The 20,866-nt window shown below is 38.9% G+C and overlaps 1 protein-coding gene across 1 annotated transcript in view; it reads left to right on the top strand.

The window, feature by feature from the left end:
• The window catches only part of LOC139722181 (cytochrome P450 3A14-like), a 68,258-nt gene extending 54,762 nt beyond the window's left edge, over nucleotides 1-13,496 (top strand). The window contains exons 11-16 of the mRNA XM_071633497.1: nucleotides 1,605-1,747; nucleotides 1,931-2,116; nucleotides 8,021-8,241; nucleotides 9,162-9,299; nucleotides 11,851-12,013; nucleotides 13,359-13,496. Coding sequence (XP_071489598.1) covers nucleotides 1,605-1,747; nucleotides 1,931-2,116; nucleotides 8,021-8,241; nucleotides 9,162-9,299; nucleotides 11,851-12,013; nucleotides 13,359-13,448 — 941 coding nt within the window. The 3' untranslated portion in view covers nucleotides 13,449-13,496. The remainder of the gene's footprint in view (nucleotides 1-1,604; nucleotides 1,748-1,930; nucleotides 2,117-8,020; nucleotides 8,242-9,161; nucleotides 9,300-11,850; nucleotides 12,014-13,358) is intronic.
• Nucleotides 13,497-20,866: the final 7,370 nt, after the last annotated feature.

Genomic DNA, 20,866 nt, shown 5'->3' with positions numbered 1-20,866 from the left:
ATCGAGTTTTTGAACCAATTTAGAACCAGAACCAGTTTAGGACGTTAAGGGCGTCAATATTCTGTATAACAAAATAGGAAAAGCAGAGGGTCTGGAAGCCAGACTAGTTCATGATGAAATCGGGGTCCCCCCCCCCCCCCCTTTGGACCCAGGGGAGGGGGGGGGGGGGAGTGGGAGGGATCCTAATGAGGGTCTTTTATTGGATTTTCATTTCCTTCTTGAAAACCCCATGACTGATTTTAACCAAACTTGGCGGGTAGCATGCTTAATGGAATGAGATCTCAAATTGTTCAAATGGGCGCCAAGTCCCACCTCGGGCCCAAGGGGATCCAAACTCCCCCAAATTCAGTAATCTTCTAAAGAAAAAAAGATATCCAGAACCAGATCCGATGAAACTAAGCTAGAAATATGAGTTTAAGTATTAATTACTGTAGTTTTGAGTTTTTTTATGGCGGAATTACGGGTACCCCCTTCCCACCCCGGACCAAGGGGACGGGGTGGGAGGCTCCGGGTCCTAGTGAGTCCTAAATTGTACATTTTCATCTTCTTTATCGAAAACAACATAATGGATTTTCACCAAACCTGGTAAGTATCGAGGAGGGTAGAATCTCAATGTGCTCGAATGGTCACCATGCTCATCTTTGGTGGCCCAGGGGCCCAAACCTTCTAAATTAAGGAATATTGAATAAAATTCTTCTATAGAATAAAAAAGGGTAGAGATTTAAGTCTTTGTTTGTTTCAAAACTGCACAGTCCAACTTTCTACATGTAAGTAGGCCCTATACTAGTGTACTTCACAGGTATTTTTTCCGATGTGATGGGATATGCAAATGGACACCATATCCCTATCGGTATCAAAGCTGCCCCCTCCCCAAGTTTTCAATTTCCTCAGGTAAGAGTCTGCAAGATTGCGTATAAGGTGAACTTGCAATATCCAGGTGAGCACGATACCCCACGGTGCCTTGCTTGTGAAAATATTCTTTATAGTGTGCTTGCTAAATGTAAGTAAGAAAAAAAATACAAGTACCATCAAAAAATGTCTTAAGTATATTATTGTATTTCAGAATGTCGTATGTATTCCTTATTCTTATGACGTTTGGTTTTCATTGTTGTTTTTCAGTGAAATTTGTCCGCGACACTAGTGCAAGCATGAACATTTGTTATTAACTGATTTTAATTGCAAACACTCAAATAGAATCATGCTTTTATGAAATATGACTGTAATCACAATTAGCGTGTAATCGTATATGAATTCACTTTTTTTCAAAGCATTTTTTTTTTACATGCATGTACATACTTATGCGTAACTTCGGAACCTCGTGCCCGGGGGTCGCAAATTTTGTGTCAAAAGATGCGGGAGACTTGAAAAAAAAAGTCGTGAACTATCACGGCGATGCTTTCTTGCGATAGCGACGTACCGCGCGGAATGCCGCGCCTATATAGTTAGGGTTAAACAGCATCATAAGCCGGATTTATGCCGCATCTGTATTATAATGTTGGATGGAAGAGAAACGGAATTAAAGTGAAACTTAACAAGCTCTAATTAAGCCATCTTGACAATTTTTACTAGAAACCTCACTGAATACTTTTACCGTTACCGCGCAGGATTATTCCCGAACCTCGGGAAACTGTTGAACTACTTTGGGATTGGACTGCTCATCCCTGATGACGTTGTCAAATTTTTCCGAGAGGTCACGGTGAAGACAGTCGCCCTCCGCCAGCCATCTGCCTATACAGTCAAGGATAAGGTAATTGTTGGTTTATATAGGCCTATATATTATGTATATAGAGATACATTATGATATTATATGTATTAATATTATCATTAGTATTATTAATTATTATTGTTATTATCATCATCATTATTACTATAAATGTCACCATCATTATCATAATCGCCATCATTACCTTTTTTGCTGTCAATTTTGCAGAGAGTCGACTTTTTGCAGTTGATTGTCGACGCCACGAATCAGACAACCTCGGAGCCACCCGTCGGCGGGGAAAACGATGACGAAGAGGATCTCCACACCGATCACGAGCGCAAAAACGACGTTGGTTATCACTCGAAGAAACTCACAAAAAATGTTGAGTTGACGGAAATAGAACTGATTGGTCAAGTACGTGTTCCAATGGGAAATTGGGTGGGGTAGAATTTGACACAGATCGAGTGTCAGTGACAAGTTTAATTCCACTAACCTACCAGCACAAAGAGATTAAAGACAGGCAAAGAAAGACCTCCGATCAAGTAGTCTATGTCGTAGGTCCATGGTCGAACGGTTTCGATGAGCATCGATTGCACGTTGGTTGACAAACAATTCTATTCTAATACAGCATGTCGAAAAAAAATTACAACGGGACCCTCCGCAATGATAACTTTAAAAATAGTGAATCAATCCAAAAACAATTTCAGGGTACGAAACTATAACTCATTGCCCACATCTTACAGAAAATCCCATTCGATTTGATTCAATGGTCAAAGAGAAATGAGGAATTTTGTAGAGCATGTCAAGAATCTCTTCCCTCCAAGTTCTGTCTATTGTGTTCACACGCAAGAGCATCCAAGTGCTAAACTTGGAAGAATCAGAATCTTGACATGCTTTACAAAAATCCACTTTTCTCTGTGACCGCTTAACCAGATTACATGGGGTTTTCCGCAAAATAGGGCTAAGATGTAATATTCTAAGACTCTGCAGTAACATTTAGACAGTTTTATCTTATTTGGTGTTATCAATGCAAAAATCTGATTGTATTTTTTTTTTTGGGGGGGGGGGGGGACATACTGTACAGTATGCGAAAATCTGACTGCAATTTTTGGGGGACATACGGTACATAACATGTCTGCAAATTCCGGGGTTTTTTTGGTGAGTGTGTTCTTTTTTAATGTACCCCTGTGGGTAGCAAATGTAGATCAATTTATGTCGTAAATTGAGGAATGTTCGCGTGCATTTTAATTTGCGAATTTTGAGAGAACCAAGATTCGCGAAATTAGAATGCACGTGAAAGTTCCTGTCTACACTAAAGTGAACGTTAAAGGCAACTCGTGAAAAATTTCATGCCACGAAAAAGGCGTCGGCTCCAATTCGCGAAAATTTCATGCCGCCAAAATATCGTATTTTAAGCGGGGTTCCCACTATCGTGCGATCCGTTACGAACGTCACGATTGCCCATTTATAACTGATCATGGAAGTTTCGTTCAACTCATGTGAAACTTCGCGTTCGGAGACGAGGTGATGCGAGTCGATACGAGTTGGTGCGCTTTGATACGATATGGTCACGATTGGTCTATTTCAAGCAATACGATCTGCCACGATCTGGTTTCCCGCTAAAATACGATACAATACGATTATCCCGATCGACTTGACGATTGGGTCCCGGTCTCACACAATCATAACGATCATGGTTCATGACGATCATTGTTCATAACTACAATGGTTCTCAAGTTATCTTTCAAACAGAAAACAATGTGTCCAGGTTAAAGATTCTCAATCTACCCTTGCACCAATTTCAATAGGGGTCCCCCAGGGAAGTATTTTGGGACCTCTTCTCTTTTTGATCTTTGTCAATGACCTTCCGAGAGTCTCAAAGCCACTCACAATGATACTTTACGCGGATGATACCACCATTTTTTTTTTGCAGATACAAACTAAGATAGACTTTTGTCTGTAGCAAATACCGAGTTAGAAAAGGTTTCAAACTGGTTTCAAGCTAATAAATTGCAACTCAATGTATCAAAGACCCTAAGTACAATTATGTTGTATAACATGAAGAAAAAGCTGCCTCTGCTGATGTAAAACCGAAACTCAATAACGATGATATTTCACAGGTTGACAATGTCAATTTCCTCAGCTTAATTATTGATCAGAAATTATCCTGGACCAGTCATATACAATATATTTCGCGTAAGATAAGCATGAATATTGGTGTTCAGCATGAGCTACGACTATGTTACCATTAAATGCCCTGCCGCATGCACTGTACAACACCACTATAATTGATTATTACCTTACCATAACTACTGTAACCTCATATGGGGTCGTGCATCTGCCTACTTTTTAAAGAGACTAGTGGTGTTACAGAAACAGGTTATTCGTCTTTGCACTGGCTCACATTATCGTGCGCATACACATGATCTATTTCGACGCCTCGGCGTCTTATCTCTGTCTGATTTGGTTTTGTACAAGACTGGAATTTTTATGTATAAGTTCATTCACAATACACTTCCATCTGTTTTTATGGATTATTTCAAACATTGTAATGAAATTCACTCAAAAAACACATACGGCATCAATTCAATATTTATCCATTCTGTTTCCGAACAACTCGTGCCCAAGCACAGTCGATAAGGTTTCATGGATCTAATATTTGGAACTCCGGAATTCCGGAAAATCTTAAAAAGCTGCCTCTGAACAATTTCAAGAAAAAAATTCGATATGCTCTTTCCTTCTCCTCATTTTAGTCAAAATAGGAAATTTGAATTGCATTTTTTTTATCATGTATTTTACATGAGCTGCAATCGGTAATGTCTTCTCGTACTATTTACACGTATTTTTATAGTCTCGTTCTATACCTCATTCTGTTTTGTTTGCCTTGCTTCATGTGATGTTATTTGTTTTGTTTTGTCCTCTGTCTTAGTATGTTTTATTCTCTCCATGTTCCCTTGATGTTATTGGTAATTTCTGTTAATTTCAATATTGTGCTTGTTTTAATATGCTTCATTCTCTCTGTGCTCCTTTTATCATTTCATATTTTAATGTTTAAATTGCAATATGTGTATGATTTGTTTTCAAGGGTACATTCTATTTTAACAAGCCTCTGGCTTTCTCAGAACTGTACCTGCTACATTTTGTAAACATTTTATATTGAAACGATTTTTATTACTGAATAAATGTATGAATTGAAATTGAATTGAATTGAAAATTGAAATCATGGTTCCTGATCTGTTACGTGCAGACACGTCCGGATACGTTCTAGGACGATCATCATGAACCAATGCGCTCTGTTGCGATAGGATACGATATCTTTGGCAATCGGCATCGGGAGCAAAGCCGATTTTGAGCCACGATTGGATCCTGAAGGGTATAATTAATACAGCCCCACTGACCATGGATTTCACTTCATTTCATATTTCGGACTTCGACGGACTTAACATCCCAACCAGCAGACACTGAAAATGACGGAACTTGAGGAAGACAACGTAACACTTGCAGTGTTACTTTTTGCTTACATCACCGCCAAGGAGGAGGAAGATGAGCAGTAAGACCAGCCACAATCCCAACCACGAAAGGCCAGGAGAGGGAATGAGACAACATTTTGATCAGTTCTCCAGTCTTCTAGACAGCCCAAGTCATCCCTCCCTCCCATTTTCCTATATGTTACGTGTGTTGTACGAGGACTGCATGCAAATCAAGCAATGCTTAAGCTGTATCCCTTCTGCATCGCATTCATTGCATCGCTGATATGTTTTGTTGTGCATTGTTAAGGCAATGAAGAAACTTACTTTGTTAACAATTAATGTTTATATATATATTTAAGTATGACACCAACAATGTATATAATACAAGTGTATGTATCTGCATGAGCAATGATATAATGGAGGAACCAATAAATTAAATTAAAAAAAAAATCAGTTGAGTCTAGAATACGATCATCCAGTAGCTTTCCAAAACTGCAAAAGTACATTTAGGCATTGTTTTCTTCAAAAATCCATTTGGAGCAATTCTTTTTATATTATTGGGTAATTTTGTTGTTAAACACATACTGTTTGATTCTCATTATTCCATATACATTAACACTTCAGAATGTATACTAGTATTTCAAAGTAGCTGATGGTTATGAATGGACGAAAAGCACCAACACTAGCCTTGTCTTAGAAAAGAACTGTGTTAAAGTATGAATATTGGGACGCTTAAAAGTGTTATGTCCAAAAGTTGTCATGTCCATAACGCTTATAATGTCCGTAATGCTACATTTGTGAACCTGTAGAGTAAATACTGAATCTGTTGTACACAGGTATCAATCTACAACTTACACATGACCGGAACACTCATTTCAGAAGAAAATTTCCTTTACCTAATACATGTATTGCAATTCAACATTTTTGAACATATCGGCATGGAGATAAATAATCATGTCCAAAAATGTAATGTCTGTCATGACAAACATTTTGTGTAATATCTACCAAATGATTTATGGCACTGATCAAATTCGGATTGTAAGCACTTCAAGATGACCGCTTTAGAATAAACCATGAATGGGCTCGTGGTGATTATGCCGAGTTATTGAAATAAGCTTACACAGACTCAGGGAAGATTTTCGGTATGCAATGTTTGTAACGCTGGAACTGCCCAAATAGAGCTGTTTCTTTCACGTATATTGTCAAGTACATTTTCATGTGAATTTCAGTGAATAATTTTTAGGTAAAAATAAAAATGATGATAAGTACACAGTTCTCCGGAGGTTACCCTGTCCTCACTGCCTAGTCTTGAGCAGACCGATCCTGGGCGTGAGGAAGTCTGAGATCCTGGATGTGATATAGTCGAGGGTGGTGGCGTTGGAGTCCTGCCAGAGGTAGAAGCAGAGGCTAGTATGGAGGTTTGGCTGGTCGAGGGGTTTGATCCTGTTCCATTGGGACTTGCTGTCGTTGCTGCAGTAAAGGATGCCACATTTATGGGTCAATATGAGGAATCAAAAAAGAAAGTTTCTCCCACACCCACTTCTCTGTGCTGTTCAGCTCAGCAGTAACATCTTCTTCAGCCAGCAAATCGTAGTCCGCAGGCTTGTGTACCACACTTTAAGGCACCCCACAGTAGTGTTCATCTTGGCTGCCTGTGCAGCACAGGGATCATCTTTCTGGCTGACATTTTTTTTTGATCCCCCAAGGCATTTGCTGTAGAGAACCTCATTTCCCATGAGGAACTCGATAATTTCTTCTTATTTTTCTTAACTAAATGAAGTTGTCATCTTAGAACTCAGAACTGGGTAGGGGTAGTCTCTCCATCTTCCTCGATCTGCCACCTCATGTGCCAGCTGTGACGGAATTGATTCAGGTTCAGGGCGTGGCAGGGGTTCCCTACCCTTACCTTTCTTGCCTCTGAAGCCTTCGGGTGGCATGCCGAAGACTGTTCAGATTACTAAGAATATAGACAGAGCACGTTGAAAGACACGTGTGCGCTGTACAAGTATAGAGTGCCTATTACGAAAACTCGTAACAGATTTTGAGCATAAATGAAACAACAAAGCAAAAACGTGACTACTCGTATTAACTCGCATCTACTAGTATCAAGTTGTATCTTCTCGTTAAACCTCATTCGTATCTGATCGTGAACAATGGGATGCGTCAGACAATCGTAGATCGTGGCAGATCGCAAGACATTGCAGCTCATCTCAACATGTCGTGATGTTTATCCTTTACAAGATTGATTGCGATAACCACGATTAAATGTCAAGATTAGATTTGATCTTTTGCGCTGTGTTAAGATCTGCTACGATCTGATGCGACGACCACGATTGGGAATCAATCGCGCTAATCGCGGAAAATTTTTGAACCGTCCAAAACTTTTCTACGATTGCCGCGATTACTGCGATTGACTTCAAGATCTGATATGATCTGACAAGATCACGACGAGTACTCCACAATTAAGACCACGAATTGAATCGTAACGCCAATCGTGATAGTGGGAATCCCGCTTTACTGTATTCTGGTCACTCTTTTCTCCCCTATGGGTCCATAACATAATCATGATGCTTGTGGTTTCCATCCTTACCTTATCTTAGCGTCATTATCGTAATATTCGGGATAATGCCTGATAAACAATCAATAGTGCCCGATGCTCATGTTAAGAATATTATACAAGCATGTGGTCATGTGACTACATGCCTTCATGCCGTCCGCTATGTAGCTCCACGCCGAATTATGCATTCTAATGAAAATAATGGTTGCTCTAGTCCTTGCGTCGCAAACTTTAATTTGACCGCTTAGGCTAGTCGTATTTTTGCTCTTTCATCCACTATCTTCCTCGAAGGCAATAACGTTCTTTACGGCTGGACATGAGACTACCAACACCACGCTTGGCTTTGTCTTTTATTTCCTCGCGATGTATCCTGAGATTCAAGAGAAGCTGATCAGGGAAATTGATGAGATGACGCCCTCTCGGGACTCAGTCGGATACACGTCCGCCTCCACAATGCCCTACCTGGATCAGGTCGTATGTGAGACCATGAGATTCTACCCGCCTTCAGTCTTGTGAGTGCCCCAACCCAAAGCTCGGCATTAGTGGTGGCCTGAACTTGTGGCCCGAGGCTGCTAAATTTTGATGCCGGGCTGCTAAACTTCAAAACAAAAAAAGCGCTATAGTCTATGGTTATACAGGGGCGGATCCAGGAATTCCTTAAAGAGGGGGCGCCTTTACAAAATCAAAGGGGAAGGGGCGCACGCACCCCTCCCCTCATTTTTTCATTGTAATTCTTTTGATTTCACAAATGAAAATAAAGGGGGCGTGCCCGATGCGCTCTTCCTGGAACGCCACTGTTATATCTTTTACGTGGTGGCCCAATCGGACACTTACGATTCAAAAATGGATAATTATGATTTCGTTCACTTCGGCCCACTACATTTCTATTTCAGGCCACCAAAATTTTGGCCCCAACTGTACACCTTTTAGCGAGGAGTTAGTGTGGAGTCCTGTCTTTCCTATTAGGTTCTACATATTTTTACAAATAATTAATTTCATCCCCAAAGCAATCATGTTATTAGTCATCATTTTAACTCGTGTTGCTTATTGTATTATAATTATAATCATTTTCATTCGAGGACTGTGGTCTAGTGGGGAACAGTTGTCGGGCCTGTTGAACAAGAGATTCCTAGTCCAGTTTCCTTTTCAGACGACCGCGTACCAAGAAGCAGGCCTTCCTATCAGAGGTGTAATGCGAGCGAAGAATAATTTTGCACTTCTCTCAACCCAAATGATTATTTCAACCCTTTCACTGATTCCTGTTCCTCTTCAGGTTTTTGATTTGATAATTACAGTGATTCAATTTTTTTTTCCAATAGCAATTCGCTTTATCAAAGACAATAAAATAGCCTTTGATGGTGTATAGCTATACAGTATGATAGGGATTGTCCGTTCCTGAGAAGCTTCTGTCTTGTCTACTTAATTATTTCAGGATCACCAGGTCCTGCACCGACACGTTCACTCACAATGGCCTTACCGTGGAGAAAGGCATTCCGATCCTCATCCCCGTTTACGCCATACATCACGACGAGGAATACTGGCCGGATCCAGAGAAGTTTGATCCTTCCAGGTATGAAGACATTTAGACGCTAATAAGACTGTCTTTCCAAGCGAATATCTCAAGTTAAATGGAATCAAAACTACACAAATATCGTCATACATTATCACCCATGCTTAAAATTGAATTTCATAGAATAACGATCAGAAATGGTAGATTTCAGCTTCGAATTAGGCGTCGTCGCTTGGTGAGATAACACAAGGTCACGTTAGGCTAAGAGTATTCCTCAGATTACACAGCGTACCGACAGCGACCGATCGTGAGGGAGAAAGTCGTATATCGAAGTAGTAATAGACACTTTCTGTAGTCCCATATGATTCAAGTTCGAAGGTGATGCAATGCGTGCCGGAAAATATTTCTCTGCCATTTTTACGTAGTTTGGCTGAGCAGAACTTGAGCTATCTACTTGAATACAACACTTCATTAGAGCCACAAATAATGCAAACTTCAATCAACGTGAACGTATTAAACATTCGTTCCCATGCTTTGCATTTATCGCGGCTCATAGAACAAGGGCAACAATTTATGCACGTGGATTACCCCACATACGACTGGAATGTACCCAGTGATTCATCAGAAGGGTTAAAACATGCATTGGAGGGAGTCAGAGCTACCAAGTCTCACGCATTCTGCGTGAGACTCAAGCATTTAGGGTCCGTCTCACGATCTCACGCATGGCGCCCATTATTCTCAAGCATCGGGCGATGTCTGCAACTTGGGCCTATAATAATGAGCACAGCTCAAAGGATTAAAGTGATAGTTGCAATTGAAGGTATATATTTCCCTTTTGTCTTTCAAAATAGGTGAAAAAATATAGCCTGTAAGTACGCACCTGATCGCACCATTAAGAGCTAAAAATTGAAAAAGTTCCCTAACGGGCCGTGGGAGGGGGAAAAACCCCTCCCACACCCTCGCTCGCGCGCATGTTCGCGCGCCGAGATGCCGAGTCATGAAAATCTCACTCCTAAAAATTTTTTGAACTTGGCATCCCTGGGGAGTGTATGGCCCCGTTTACAGTGCGGGGCTGGGCCGAGCCGCGGCCGAGCCCAGCCTCAATTGCGGGGCCGGCGATACGTTTTTACATTCTAGGACCCCGTTTACAGTGCGGGGCTGGGCCGAGCCGCGGCCGAGCCCGGCCTCAATTGCGGGGCCGAGCCCCGCAATTTGGCCATTTACACTGCCGGGCTCGGCCGCGCTTTTAATTCAAACCTTTCAGTATTTTGTCGTAGTGGCGCTCTGCATGTGAACAAACGCAATTTGGTATAGTCTGGTTTCCAGACCCTTTGCCGACTGGTGTCCGTGGCGACGACAGGACAAAGCCACCTTAAACTATACTAGTTTTCGGCGTTGAGGGGGTTAATATCCTGAATAACGAAATAGTACGGGCAGAGGGTTTGGAAGCCAGACTAAATTTGGCCGCGCATTTGGCCCAGTTTGCGTTTAAACTGAGAAATAAGGCCGGGCTGGGCCGCGGCTCGGCCGCGGCCGAGACCACCTCCAGAGAGTGGCCAAATGCGCGGCCAATTTTGGCCCAGCATTTGGCCTTTTGCGCGTTTACACTGAAATGAAGGCGGGCTCGGCCGCGGCCAAGCCGCGGCCGTGCCCCGCACTGTAAACGGGGTCTAAGGCACGTATCAAGGAGCTTCAAGCTCCTTGCACGTATCCAGCGTTCTGCCATTTACTATTACAGTATCTTACTGCCTGATGAATATTCATGATGAAGCGGGACGGGTGCCCAACTATAGTGCTTACCTAAACAAACGCAATTTGGTATAGTCTGGTTTTCAGACCCTTTGCCAACTGGATTCCGTGGCGACGAAGTCGCCGTTCTGCCTTCTGGCAAAGGCCTTTGCCGAAGGAAAATTCCTTTGCAGGACAAAGCCACCTTAAACTATACTAGTTTTCGGCGTTGAGGGGGTTAACATCCTGAATAACGAAATAGTACGAGCAGAGGGTTTGGAAGCCAGACTAAATTGGCCGCGCATTTGGCCCAGTTTGCGTTTAAACTGAGAAAAGGCCAGGCTCGTAATCTGTAATCTGAGAGTGCATTCCGGGATAACAAGCTGATAAGTAAGCTGCTGTAGCCGAAATGCAGAGTATGATACATGGTGTGTGTCAGTGTGTGTGTTTTGGGGGGAGGGGTGGGGGGGGGGGGGGGTGTCTAAACTAATGCCAAGCTGAGCCTGCTTGCCTGGGTATGGAAAGCAACTTGTATTGGTTTGCGTTGATTTCCTATGCAAACTTAACCCATCCGATCATTGTGAATACCCAATCTATACGTCAGCGCAGGTAATTATCCGCGCACTTGCCAAGTTTCCAGCAAATTGTAGAGCTCACTATGGATGAATAGCATGCCAAAAACTGAGGTTCGTGTAAAGAAAAGCTGAACGACTAAAATTTTACCATTTGTTCATGATTTGTTGTAATGATATTGCATTTGATTAAATCAAAGTGCAGGATGCATGTAAAATTTTTCCATTGAATCAGTAAAAAAATCCAAACAAACAAACAAACAAAAAACAAAAAACCAGTAAAACAAAATTAAACGCATTCTCCCGTGTAGATTCAGCAAGGAGAATAAAGAGCGCCACCACCCGTTTGCCTGGCTGCCATTCGGAGCCGGACCCCACAACTGCATCGGACTGAGGTTCGCTCTGATGGAGACTAAAATGGCCATCGTCCGGGTGCTGCAGGAGTATCGATTCGAAACCTGTCCCCAGACAGAGGTGAGGTTTTGTTTGTTTGTTTGTTAGATTTTGAACATCAAAAGCAGAGGTTTCTGTGAACAACACTGATCACCTCTAAAGACAGTGGATGAGACGCCTGTCCGGTGCTCAGGAGTCGAAGTCAGGATTTAAGTCGAAGAAGGGCAAGGCGTCAATCAGTTGCAATGTCAAAATTATAGTATAGTCACACAATATTGTAGGTTGTAAAGCAAAGATGCATTATAATTATTAAATAAGGTTCAATATGGAGGAGAAGCTAAAGAGCAGGGCTTGTGAAATATTTTCATGTGTTGTAATTTATGAACTCACTATATGCACCATGTGTAGGCGTACATGGTATATAAATGAATGTATGATATGAACATAATGTATATTAATATAGATATACTATAATAGATCATGAAAGTTCTGCGTCAGTGTGTATGTACATAATATGTACATACACATATGACTCTCACTTCCAATTATATTATAATTAGAAGTGAGAGTCATATGATATAATATATGTTGTATACATAACCTACACATATATTTTAGGTGTATATATATATATATATATATATTTATTTATTTATCTATCTATCTATTGCAATTCTTTATCCAGAGTAGCCTGATCAGCATGAAATATATAAACAGTATAAAATATTACATTTCAAAACAATGTAAAGTAATCACACACATCAAATATTTAAATAGAATAATATCATACAATCATACAGATTCAAAATAGACTAGCTGCCGGTCTTCCTCAGGGCTCTGTTTTCGTAAAAATCCATGAAACATGAACAACAACATCAACAATAAGAAAACAATTTGTTTAAAAATAGATAATTGTGGCAGATCAGCAACGGGACACGTAATACAGTCAAATATAAAAATGAAGTGAACGCACATGTCCAAACATCTGGAAATACGATAAAGCAAAATAACATCTAGAAGGAGGAGAGGAAATGATTCAATACCTCCTATTAGGCGGTTGCAACTCATCCCGCTGTTCTACCGCGAGTTAATGTGTGTTATACATGTGTAAACAGGGGTCCCATTAATTATCAGGACAATGCTTTTAATTGCCCTCAACACAATTTAGAATCAGTTCATTCAATCATGCAACATCTGCTCCTTACAGAGATAATATATATAATATATATTATATGTATATATATGTGTATATATATATATATATATATATATATATATATATATATAATTATATATATTACGTGTGTGTGTGTGTGTGTGTGTGTGTATGCGTGTGTGTGTGTATGTTTGTGAGTGTGTATTGCAGTTGACGTATTTGCAAGCATTCCTAATTTTGAATTTCTCCGTGTCAATCATTGTATTACAGATACCCCCAAAGCTGGGTGCAAATGTCTTTCTGTCTCCACCTAACGGTGTCACTCTCAAAGCCGTGGCGCGCAAAGATGTTTCAGCGTAATAGCGCCAGCATCGACCTGTCAAACGCCAGGCTTGGACTAGACTATGGGCCTGACCTTATTATCATATAATCATAATCATCCGGATATCCTCATTTGTTGGTGTTGGGTTATTTTGGGTTTTTTGGGTTTTTTCCTGAAGGGTAACATACACACGTTCACTGCGAGGAATGAGTGTGTTCAAAAATGAAAATGGAATATTGTATGATTTATTTACGATGTAAATCGTCGATATCGTTTTACATGATCATTATCATGATCCCTTGAGAAACAACGAGAGAAAGAAAGGGAGAGAGAGAGGAGCGAAAGTAGGATGTTGGATGCGAAGGATATTTTGAAAATACTTGGACGTCGCTTAAATGGGGCAAACTCGAACAAAACTTTCCATGGCATGATTGTGGTGACCGAAATCTTCGGAAAAAAAAAAATCGGTTAGATTTAAATTTCTTCTTTCTTTTTTTTTTTTTTTTTTGGTTCTCAATTAGGATATCCAACAGAATGTGGAGAAGTGAATACTCAACGTTCTCGAGAGATTTTATAAGAAGTGTAAGACGTTCGTAAAGAGAACGTTTAGAGGATGAAATAAAAACCTGTTTTGAGCGCCTGTATTATGTTAGAGCCCGCGTCGCCTGAGTTTTCACTACGCGCTCTGGGCTGTTCTTACGTCCGCTCAATTTACAGCGTAGCGTTTGGATAAGGCCAACGCTGCTTTGACCGTTTGAAGGTAGACTATTGAAGCATGTATTTCGTGTTCGTTCCTGCACCGCAATTAGACTCGATCCAGACGCACAAGGTAATATAAAGACCAATTAGTCAGCATTGGCTAAAGGCTATTCACGACGCAGAGAGCTACTTGATGCACTGATCATGTGGGGCCCATTTCATTTTTGATAGGTTGCGTTCTCGCGTAATCTATAAAACGCAACTTTTCAGCACGACGCAGGGATCGAGAGAGGAGAACGTCCAACGCAGTCGTTGCAAATCTTACGCCTCGACATACAGTCAGAACGACGCGATTTATGTAGCACAGACTTATCGAGACAAAGTGCTTTCTCCCAGGTCGCCCTGTTTATGCTAAGAAAAATTATAATTAAAGCAAATACACAGACTAATGCTTGTGTAAGCTAATTTCGAATGGCGTGATTTTACACAAAAAAGTGAATGGTCACGAGTGCGAGGGTACAAGATTTCGCAACGAGGTGAAAGATAGAGGTGCTATATATTCAACTCGGCTTCGCCTCGTTGAATCGGAAGAAAGTGATCGATCCGCTAATCGATCCGCACAATCCGCTAATATCGAGCAGTGCTTACAGTGTTCATTCAGATTTTGTTTTCAAATGTTATGCTATCATTGTCTTATAACTGAATTGACTGATCAATAGTTAATGTCAAAATAGTTATCTACCCACAAATAATACGTCGAGACTTATTCGCCAGCAGTATTTTAGTGAATCTACTTTATTCACTATAAAGCTTTGCCATGAATGACATCTTATCATCCGAAGTTTTCTCTTTATATACGAAACTACTCTGATTGTTAATATATATTTGTATTTGAATTTCGATTATAGAAATGAAAGACAGATACAAGCTCTTTAGTTACCAGATTGCGAATAAAATGGAATATCATTAGTGAGAAATTGAAATTAATAGATATATCTATCATAACGATTAAAGTATCGCTTTTTTTTCCCTGTCTGCCAAGTTTAGTTGAAGACAGTGTTGGGAAAATGCTCACTGATACTAATGGATTGACAATTCCTTCATTAATTTGGATCTTTTTCTTTCTTCACATAAGTGTTTGTGGCTGCCCACTACTTTCCTGCATATGAGCTTCCTTTGGATACATGGGATCTTTTTTGTTTTTCCTTTTTTGGTACGTGGGGAAAAAACAATAAAGAAATAAAACCACACCAGCAAAATAACCACATAATTATTTTGTAAGATACGGCTCTTGTCAGCATCAAGTTTGATTTGATTTGATTTGATTTGATTGATTTCTGCATTTTTCATAAAGTATATACAACGTTACGTATAATTTTCCAATACAAATCACAATATATCCAACACAAAATGAATATTAGTCAATCGTAATGCACCAATGATGATATATTCCATAGGTGAGTTATAATCATAAAAATATTCAATCGAATTCATAAAAACAAAATGCAGGAGACCGTCATCTTTGAGCTGAAGCTTGAATTTGATGACGGCCTTTGGTAAAGCATATCGCTTATACTCTATTACAAATCATATCAATTTGTATAACAGAGTAGGGTAGGTACAAAATGATCAGTGCGAAGGTGAGTTAGGATGCAAGTGTATATGTGCAGGCTATTATCATTTTTAATGCTATTTTTTTACATCTGTGTAGATTGACTTTCATATAGATATTGATTCTTATTCAAATACTGGTAATATACATAATGTTCATGTATGCATATATATAGACACGAGTCATGTAATGTAACATTGTGGTGGAAGTAATAAAATGTATCTCGGCAAATATAAACTGTGTCCGCAAACTTCTTTTTTTTAGAGACATTGGACCTTTCAGAATTTCAGATTTCAATTCAAAACTCAGTTATGATTAAATTTCAGTTCAAAATAATATAACACATCAGAAAATAAAGATAATCCAATAGACAAAAAAAATCAGAAAAGTCGAAGATTTATAGTCAACTTTCATGGAACAGCAACGAGAATCAGCACTCACCCTACATATAAAACGATAATAAATGTCACTTAATATTTGCCTTGAGTGAGAACTGACTAGAAGAAGATATCTTAATCCCCTTTTCTTTGCTCATTTTCCACTAATAAAATACCTTTTTTTTGTCCTCAATCTGAGGGACTTTATTTAAGTCAATTATTCAGAATCACGCATATTAAGTCAATACGAGCATAAAACACTTGTAGTCGTAGTTCAATATACATCAAATGAAAAATCTATATGTAACGGATTTTATCATCGATTGCTCGAATACTTCTTTTTTTTTCTTGGAGATGTCATTACAATATAACAGAAACTCATATTTGAATTCTTTTACAATAAATGATGCAGTAAAACGCTGGTTTCTGTATTCTTCCATGATATATACCTTATAAATTGCATATTTCATGAAATTAATTATTGCATTATTCAAGAAATAATCCTTCTCACAAATTTCATACCCGATTACTATGATTTTCTCATCTATGATGATATTTTTTCTTGAACATTCAAAAATAAGGTCACTGATCCTTGCCCAGATGTTTCTTATTCTCTGACAGTATAACAAATTATGCATTACGGATTCATAATAACTTATATCAATTTCTGGTCAGCTTTTGTATTCTGTTTGCATTTGTTACATACTCAAAAAAGCTGCATCACTTCGGTGATCCCTCGCATTTATCCCCAAGTTGAATTATCCATCAGGTTTATGCTAGATTTAAGAGTGTGTCAAACACATGTGTCACTCATAAACACACTGCTTTCTGACCATTTGAGCATTGAGAATTTAGGGTTTCTGGGACGAACACTAAATTAGGGCTTTCTAAAGCTCAGTCGGTAGAGCACCGGGCTAGCAATCCGGAGGTCTGGGGTTGGAATCCCGATGGAATCCCCTTTTTAATTGATCATTCTTCCACTAATAGAAAATATTTTGATACAATTAGGAAGACGATTCCACAATTCAGATCGATAATTTATAGATTTATGTTCTACTAACACTATTGGATTAGTAAGAGGAAAGTTTATGACATTGCGAGTTCGGTATGAATGAATACTGTTATCGAAAGCAAATATATATATATATATATATATATATATATATATATATATATATCAAAAGATGAAGAAAGTTGATTATTGAAATATAAAATCATAAAAACTACAACTTGAAGAACATTAATATCAGCCTCTTTCAACGTTTTCAAATCATGAAACAATGGATCCGTATATTAACAGAATAAGATGATCCCATACAAATGCGACCTGCTCTTTTTTTTGTAATAATAAAATAGGAATAAATTTAGTTTTACCACAATTAGTCCAAACAAAGTTAAATAAAACTAACCCCAACCCTAAACCAAGTATTAACCTCGTAAACAATAATCATCAGCAGCAGTATAAAAATGTAGCACATGCGTACAAATCAACACTAAAACTATCACTGATCAACACCCCCATCCAACACTGAGGGAGCCAACTCAACCAATAATTTGTAGTTTGTATGCTGTTACCATGGCAACACAATTTCTGAGAGAATGAAGTTTACACAACTAAATATCGTCGCCTGTGCCAAATGCCAAATCAAGTACTCAAAACCTGAGTGAGTTAGCTGAAATCACATTATCGCATGACTTTCATTCAAAATATGCTGTTAGCATGGCAACACATTTTCGAACAATTTGAATGATAAAAAATAAATTTTGCATATCTAGGTAATATATTGGTCACAGGTACCAAATCTAAAGCCAGATGCTCAAAAAAAAAAACACTTAGAGAGTAAGCTGAACCAAAATTTTTATATAACTTTCATTCAAAGTATTCTGTTACCATGGCAACACATCGTTCAACAATGGCGAAAAATAAAGTTTGCACGTCTTCGTACTATAGCGGTCACAACTTCAAACCAAATGCTCAAAGACTGAGAGAGTTAACTGCTTTCACAGAATTTTTATACGATTTTCAATCAAGATATGTTGCCACTGTGCAACACGTTGTTCAACAATGACAGAAGAATAAATTTGCTTATGTATGTATGTACTAAAGTGGTCATGTACCAAATTTCAAGCCAAATGCTCAAAAACTCAGGGAATTAGCTGAATCCACTGTAATTTTATACAAGTCTTTATTCAAAATATGTCGTTACCATAGCAATACATTGTTCAACAATAACAAAAAAATATTAGCCGGGTTAGATGAGGTTCGCCTGAGGAACTCCCTTGGTAAAATACACCTCATTCACTTCACTTCACTTCAATTCAGTTCAATTTTTTTATTTTCCAGAAAGAAAAGAATGCAGTATGCCAAGTGGAATATATGTGTCAATTCAACTTTCATCCATTTGGGAAGGACGGATCATTGAACACAATACCAAATATGTGCACGAATGGTATTCTTAGCACACAAAAAAAAGAATAAAGAAGAAGGACAACGTACACTTTGCCAGTTAGAGAATAAACATCACATTTTGTTTTAAATTTAGGAGACTGTAATTTTATGTCTGAATCAGAAACCACGTGTAATTTTTGAATAAACTATGTGAAACCACTGTCTCCTCTTCAGGACCTCTGCGTAAATGAGGTAACAGGAAAAAAACTATCAAATTTCACAGCAGAAATTTCTTCTGTGTGCGTCGTGGAACTTGATATTTTATTTGTAAAGGAAACCGCAGCCCAGATTGAAAATTTTCAAGCGAAAACATTAATAGTAATACAACACATTACTGAAAACTTGAGGAAAAAATGGGACAATTGGTTAGAAAATTATGACTCTTTAAAATTTTGATGCCGTAATCGCTGCATAAGGAGACTACTACACTTCATGACGTCATTATGGACTGTAATACTAATATATATATATATATATGAGGAGAGTTCAAAAGATTTCCATTCCTCTATAAGCCATACCAACCACGCCAACACAAACAGAGACACTTTTTTTTTTCCTGCGGGGTGCCCTGGATTGATATCATCCCCCATATTTTGCCAAGATACTTATTGAAAGACTCAGAAAGAAAAAGAAATGATCCTGAAAATAAAAACTATAGCGACTGATGCTACTGCATGTGTGTCATCATAATTCTTACTGCCGAGTGACTGTAATTCATGTACACGGTATACAATGTAATATGTCCGTTTGGGCATGCCTCCTGCCTGCAGGATGAGGGCGTTATTGTTTATGGAATACGCAGGGGATAAAGTTCATTGAATGCTGCGCACATGGCTCGATCAGATCAAGGTGTGCTTCAAAGGCATACGTTGTACATAACAAGTTCGTGACTCGAGTAGGTTTAGGTAAAAGGTTGCTATAAAGGTCTAACTTTGGCTGAAAATGGCATATCTCAGCTGTGACCATAATCGTTTTTTCTTAATATCATAATGACCGGACAGTTTGAAGATTAATCGGTTTTCCAGGAGGGTTACAGTTTCGAATACACGCATATATACTCCCACAATAATTATACAGCTCAGATGTACACTTTTGCGCATATTTCCTCGACAGGACTCACTTTTATATACTCCATATCGTTATGTGAAATTTCACTTCATTTCATAAATAGATAGCGAGCAAAATATGCGTACTAGCTTTGTTAGCGTTCATCAGATGGCTCGATCAGTAAGACAACGGCATCAATAAATCTCGATCATAAAAGGCGCAGATGCACGTGTAAAATTCTTTTGAGCATCTAAAGAAAATTTACAGCCGTTTCAATTATTGTATCACCAACTGGAACTCAAATTCTTACCAGGAAGGTGTGCGATACCTCCTTTCCCGGACCCATAACGATTTAATGAGTTCAGGGAATGAGCCTAGATTCCGGAGGTGAGGCCGGGGTATCAATACCTCCTCGGTTAGATTCATTTCATCTCAGTTCAGTTCAATTCAATTTGATTTAACTCACTTCACTTCAATTCAATTAAGCTCACTCCAATACAATTAATTTCATTTAACTGCCCCAGAACATTTATGATATATGACAACATTAATGATCAATAAGTACACAATAGTTGTATAAGATAAAATTTGGAGCTAATTAACGAATGAAAAGCAAGTATACAGTTTCAGACCAATTTTTTTTTTTAATGTTGCATTATCCAACTCTGAGGGGAAAAAAATGAGGAGTCCACGAAAGAGCAGTTTGTGTATTGTGGACAACTATTACAATCGGCCCATAAACTTACAAAAGAAAAAAAATATAAAGTTACTCTGGACAAATACATAACGGAATACAGGACAGAAACAAACAGACATACATAAAACAAAACATAATGCAAATAAAAAATCACAGCAATTTAACATAGTATGACTGTGTAATAAGTATAAAGAACGGCTGCTATCGAGGAATCGGAACAGGTATGATCACGAAAACGGTTGCTTGAATATATCTGGTGATTCAGTGTAACTGTAAAACTGCGTTGATAATGCATTCCCTTATCTGGGGATAATGGTATTAATTCATTATAAATGGATTAATGAGAAACACGGCCTTGGATGGTACGACTGAACTTGATCTCCTAATTGCCGACGCAACCTCTGACAAATATTGCTACACGTACACCACAGGAGTAATGGCCCGGCGCATTGTTATTTGACAATTTGCTCCAGGCAAGGACAATCGCATACAAACTGGTCTACGGGAACGAGGGCAAAGTACAAATACTGTATCTGTCACACGAGCTGGTGCGCAGTAGTGAACCCCTTCACAGT

Source organism: Diadema antillarum, unplaced genomic scaffold (assembly GCF_040938485.1).
Source record: "Diadema antillarum isolate AM-2024a unplaced genomic scaffold, OU_Dant_1.0 scf00000160, whole genome shotgun sequence".
In the NCBI taxonomy this organism is placed as follows: domain Eukaryota; kingdom Metazoa; phylum Echinodermata; class Echinoidea; order Diadematoida; family Diadematidae; genus Diadema; species Diadema antillarum.
The sequence above is the reverse complement of the archived record's forward strand: the minus strand, read 5'-3'. Positions and strand labels throughout refer to the sequence as shown.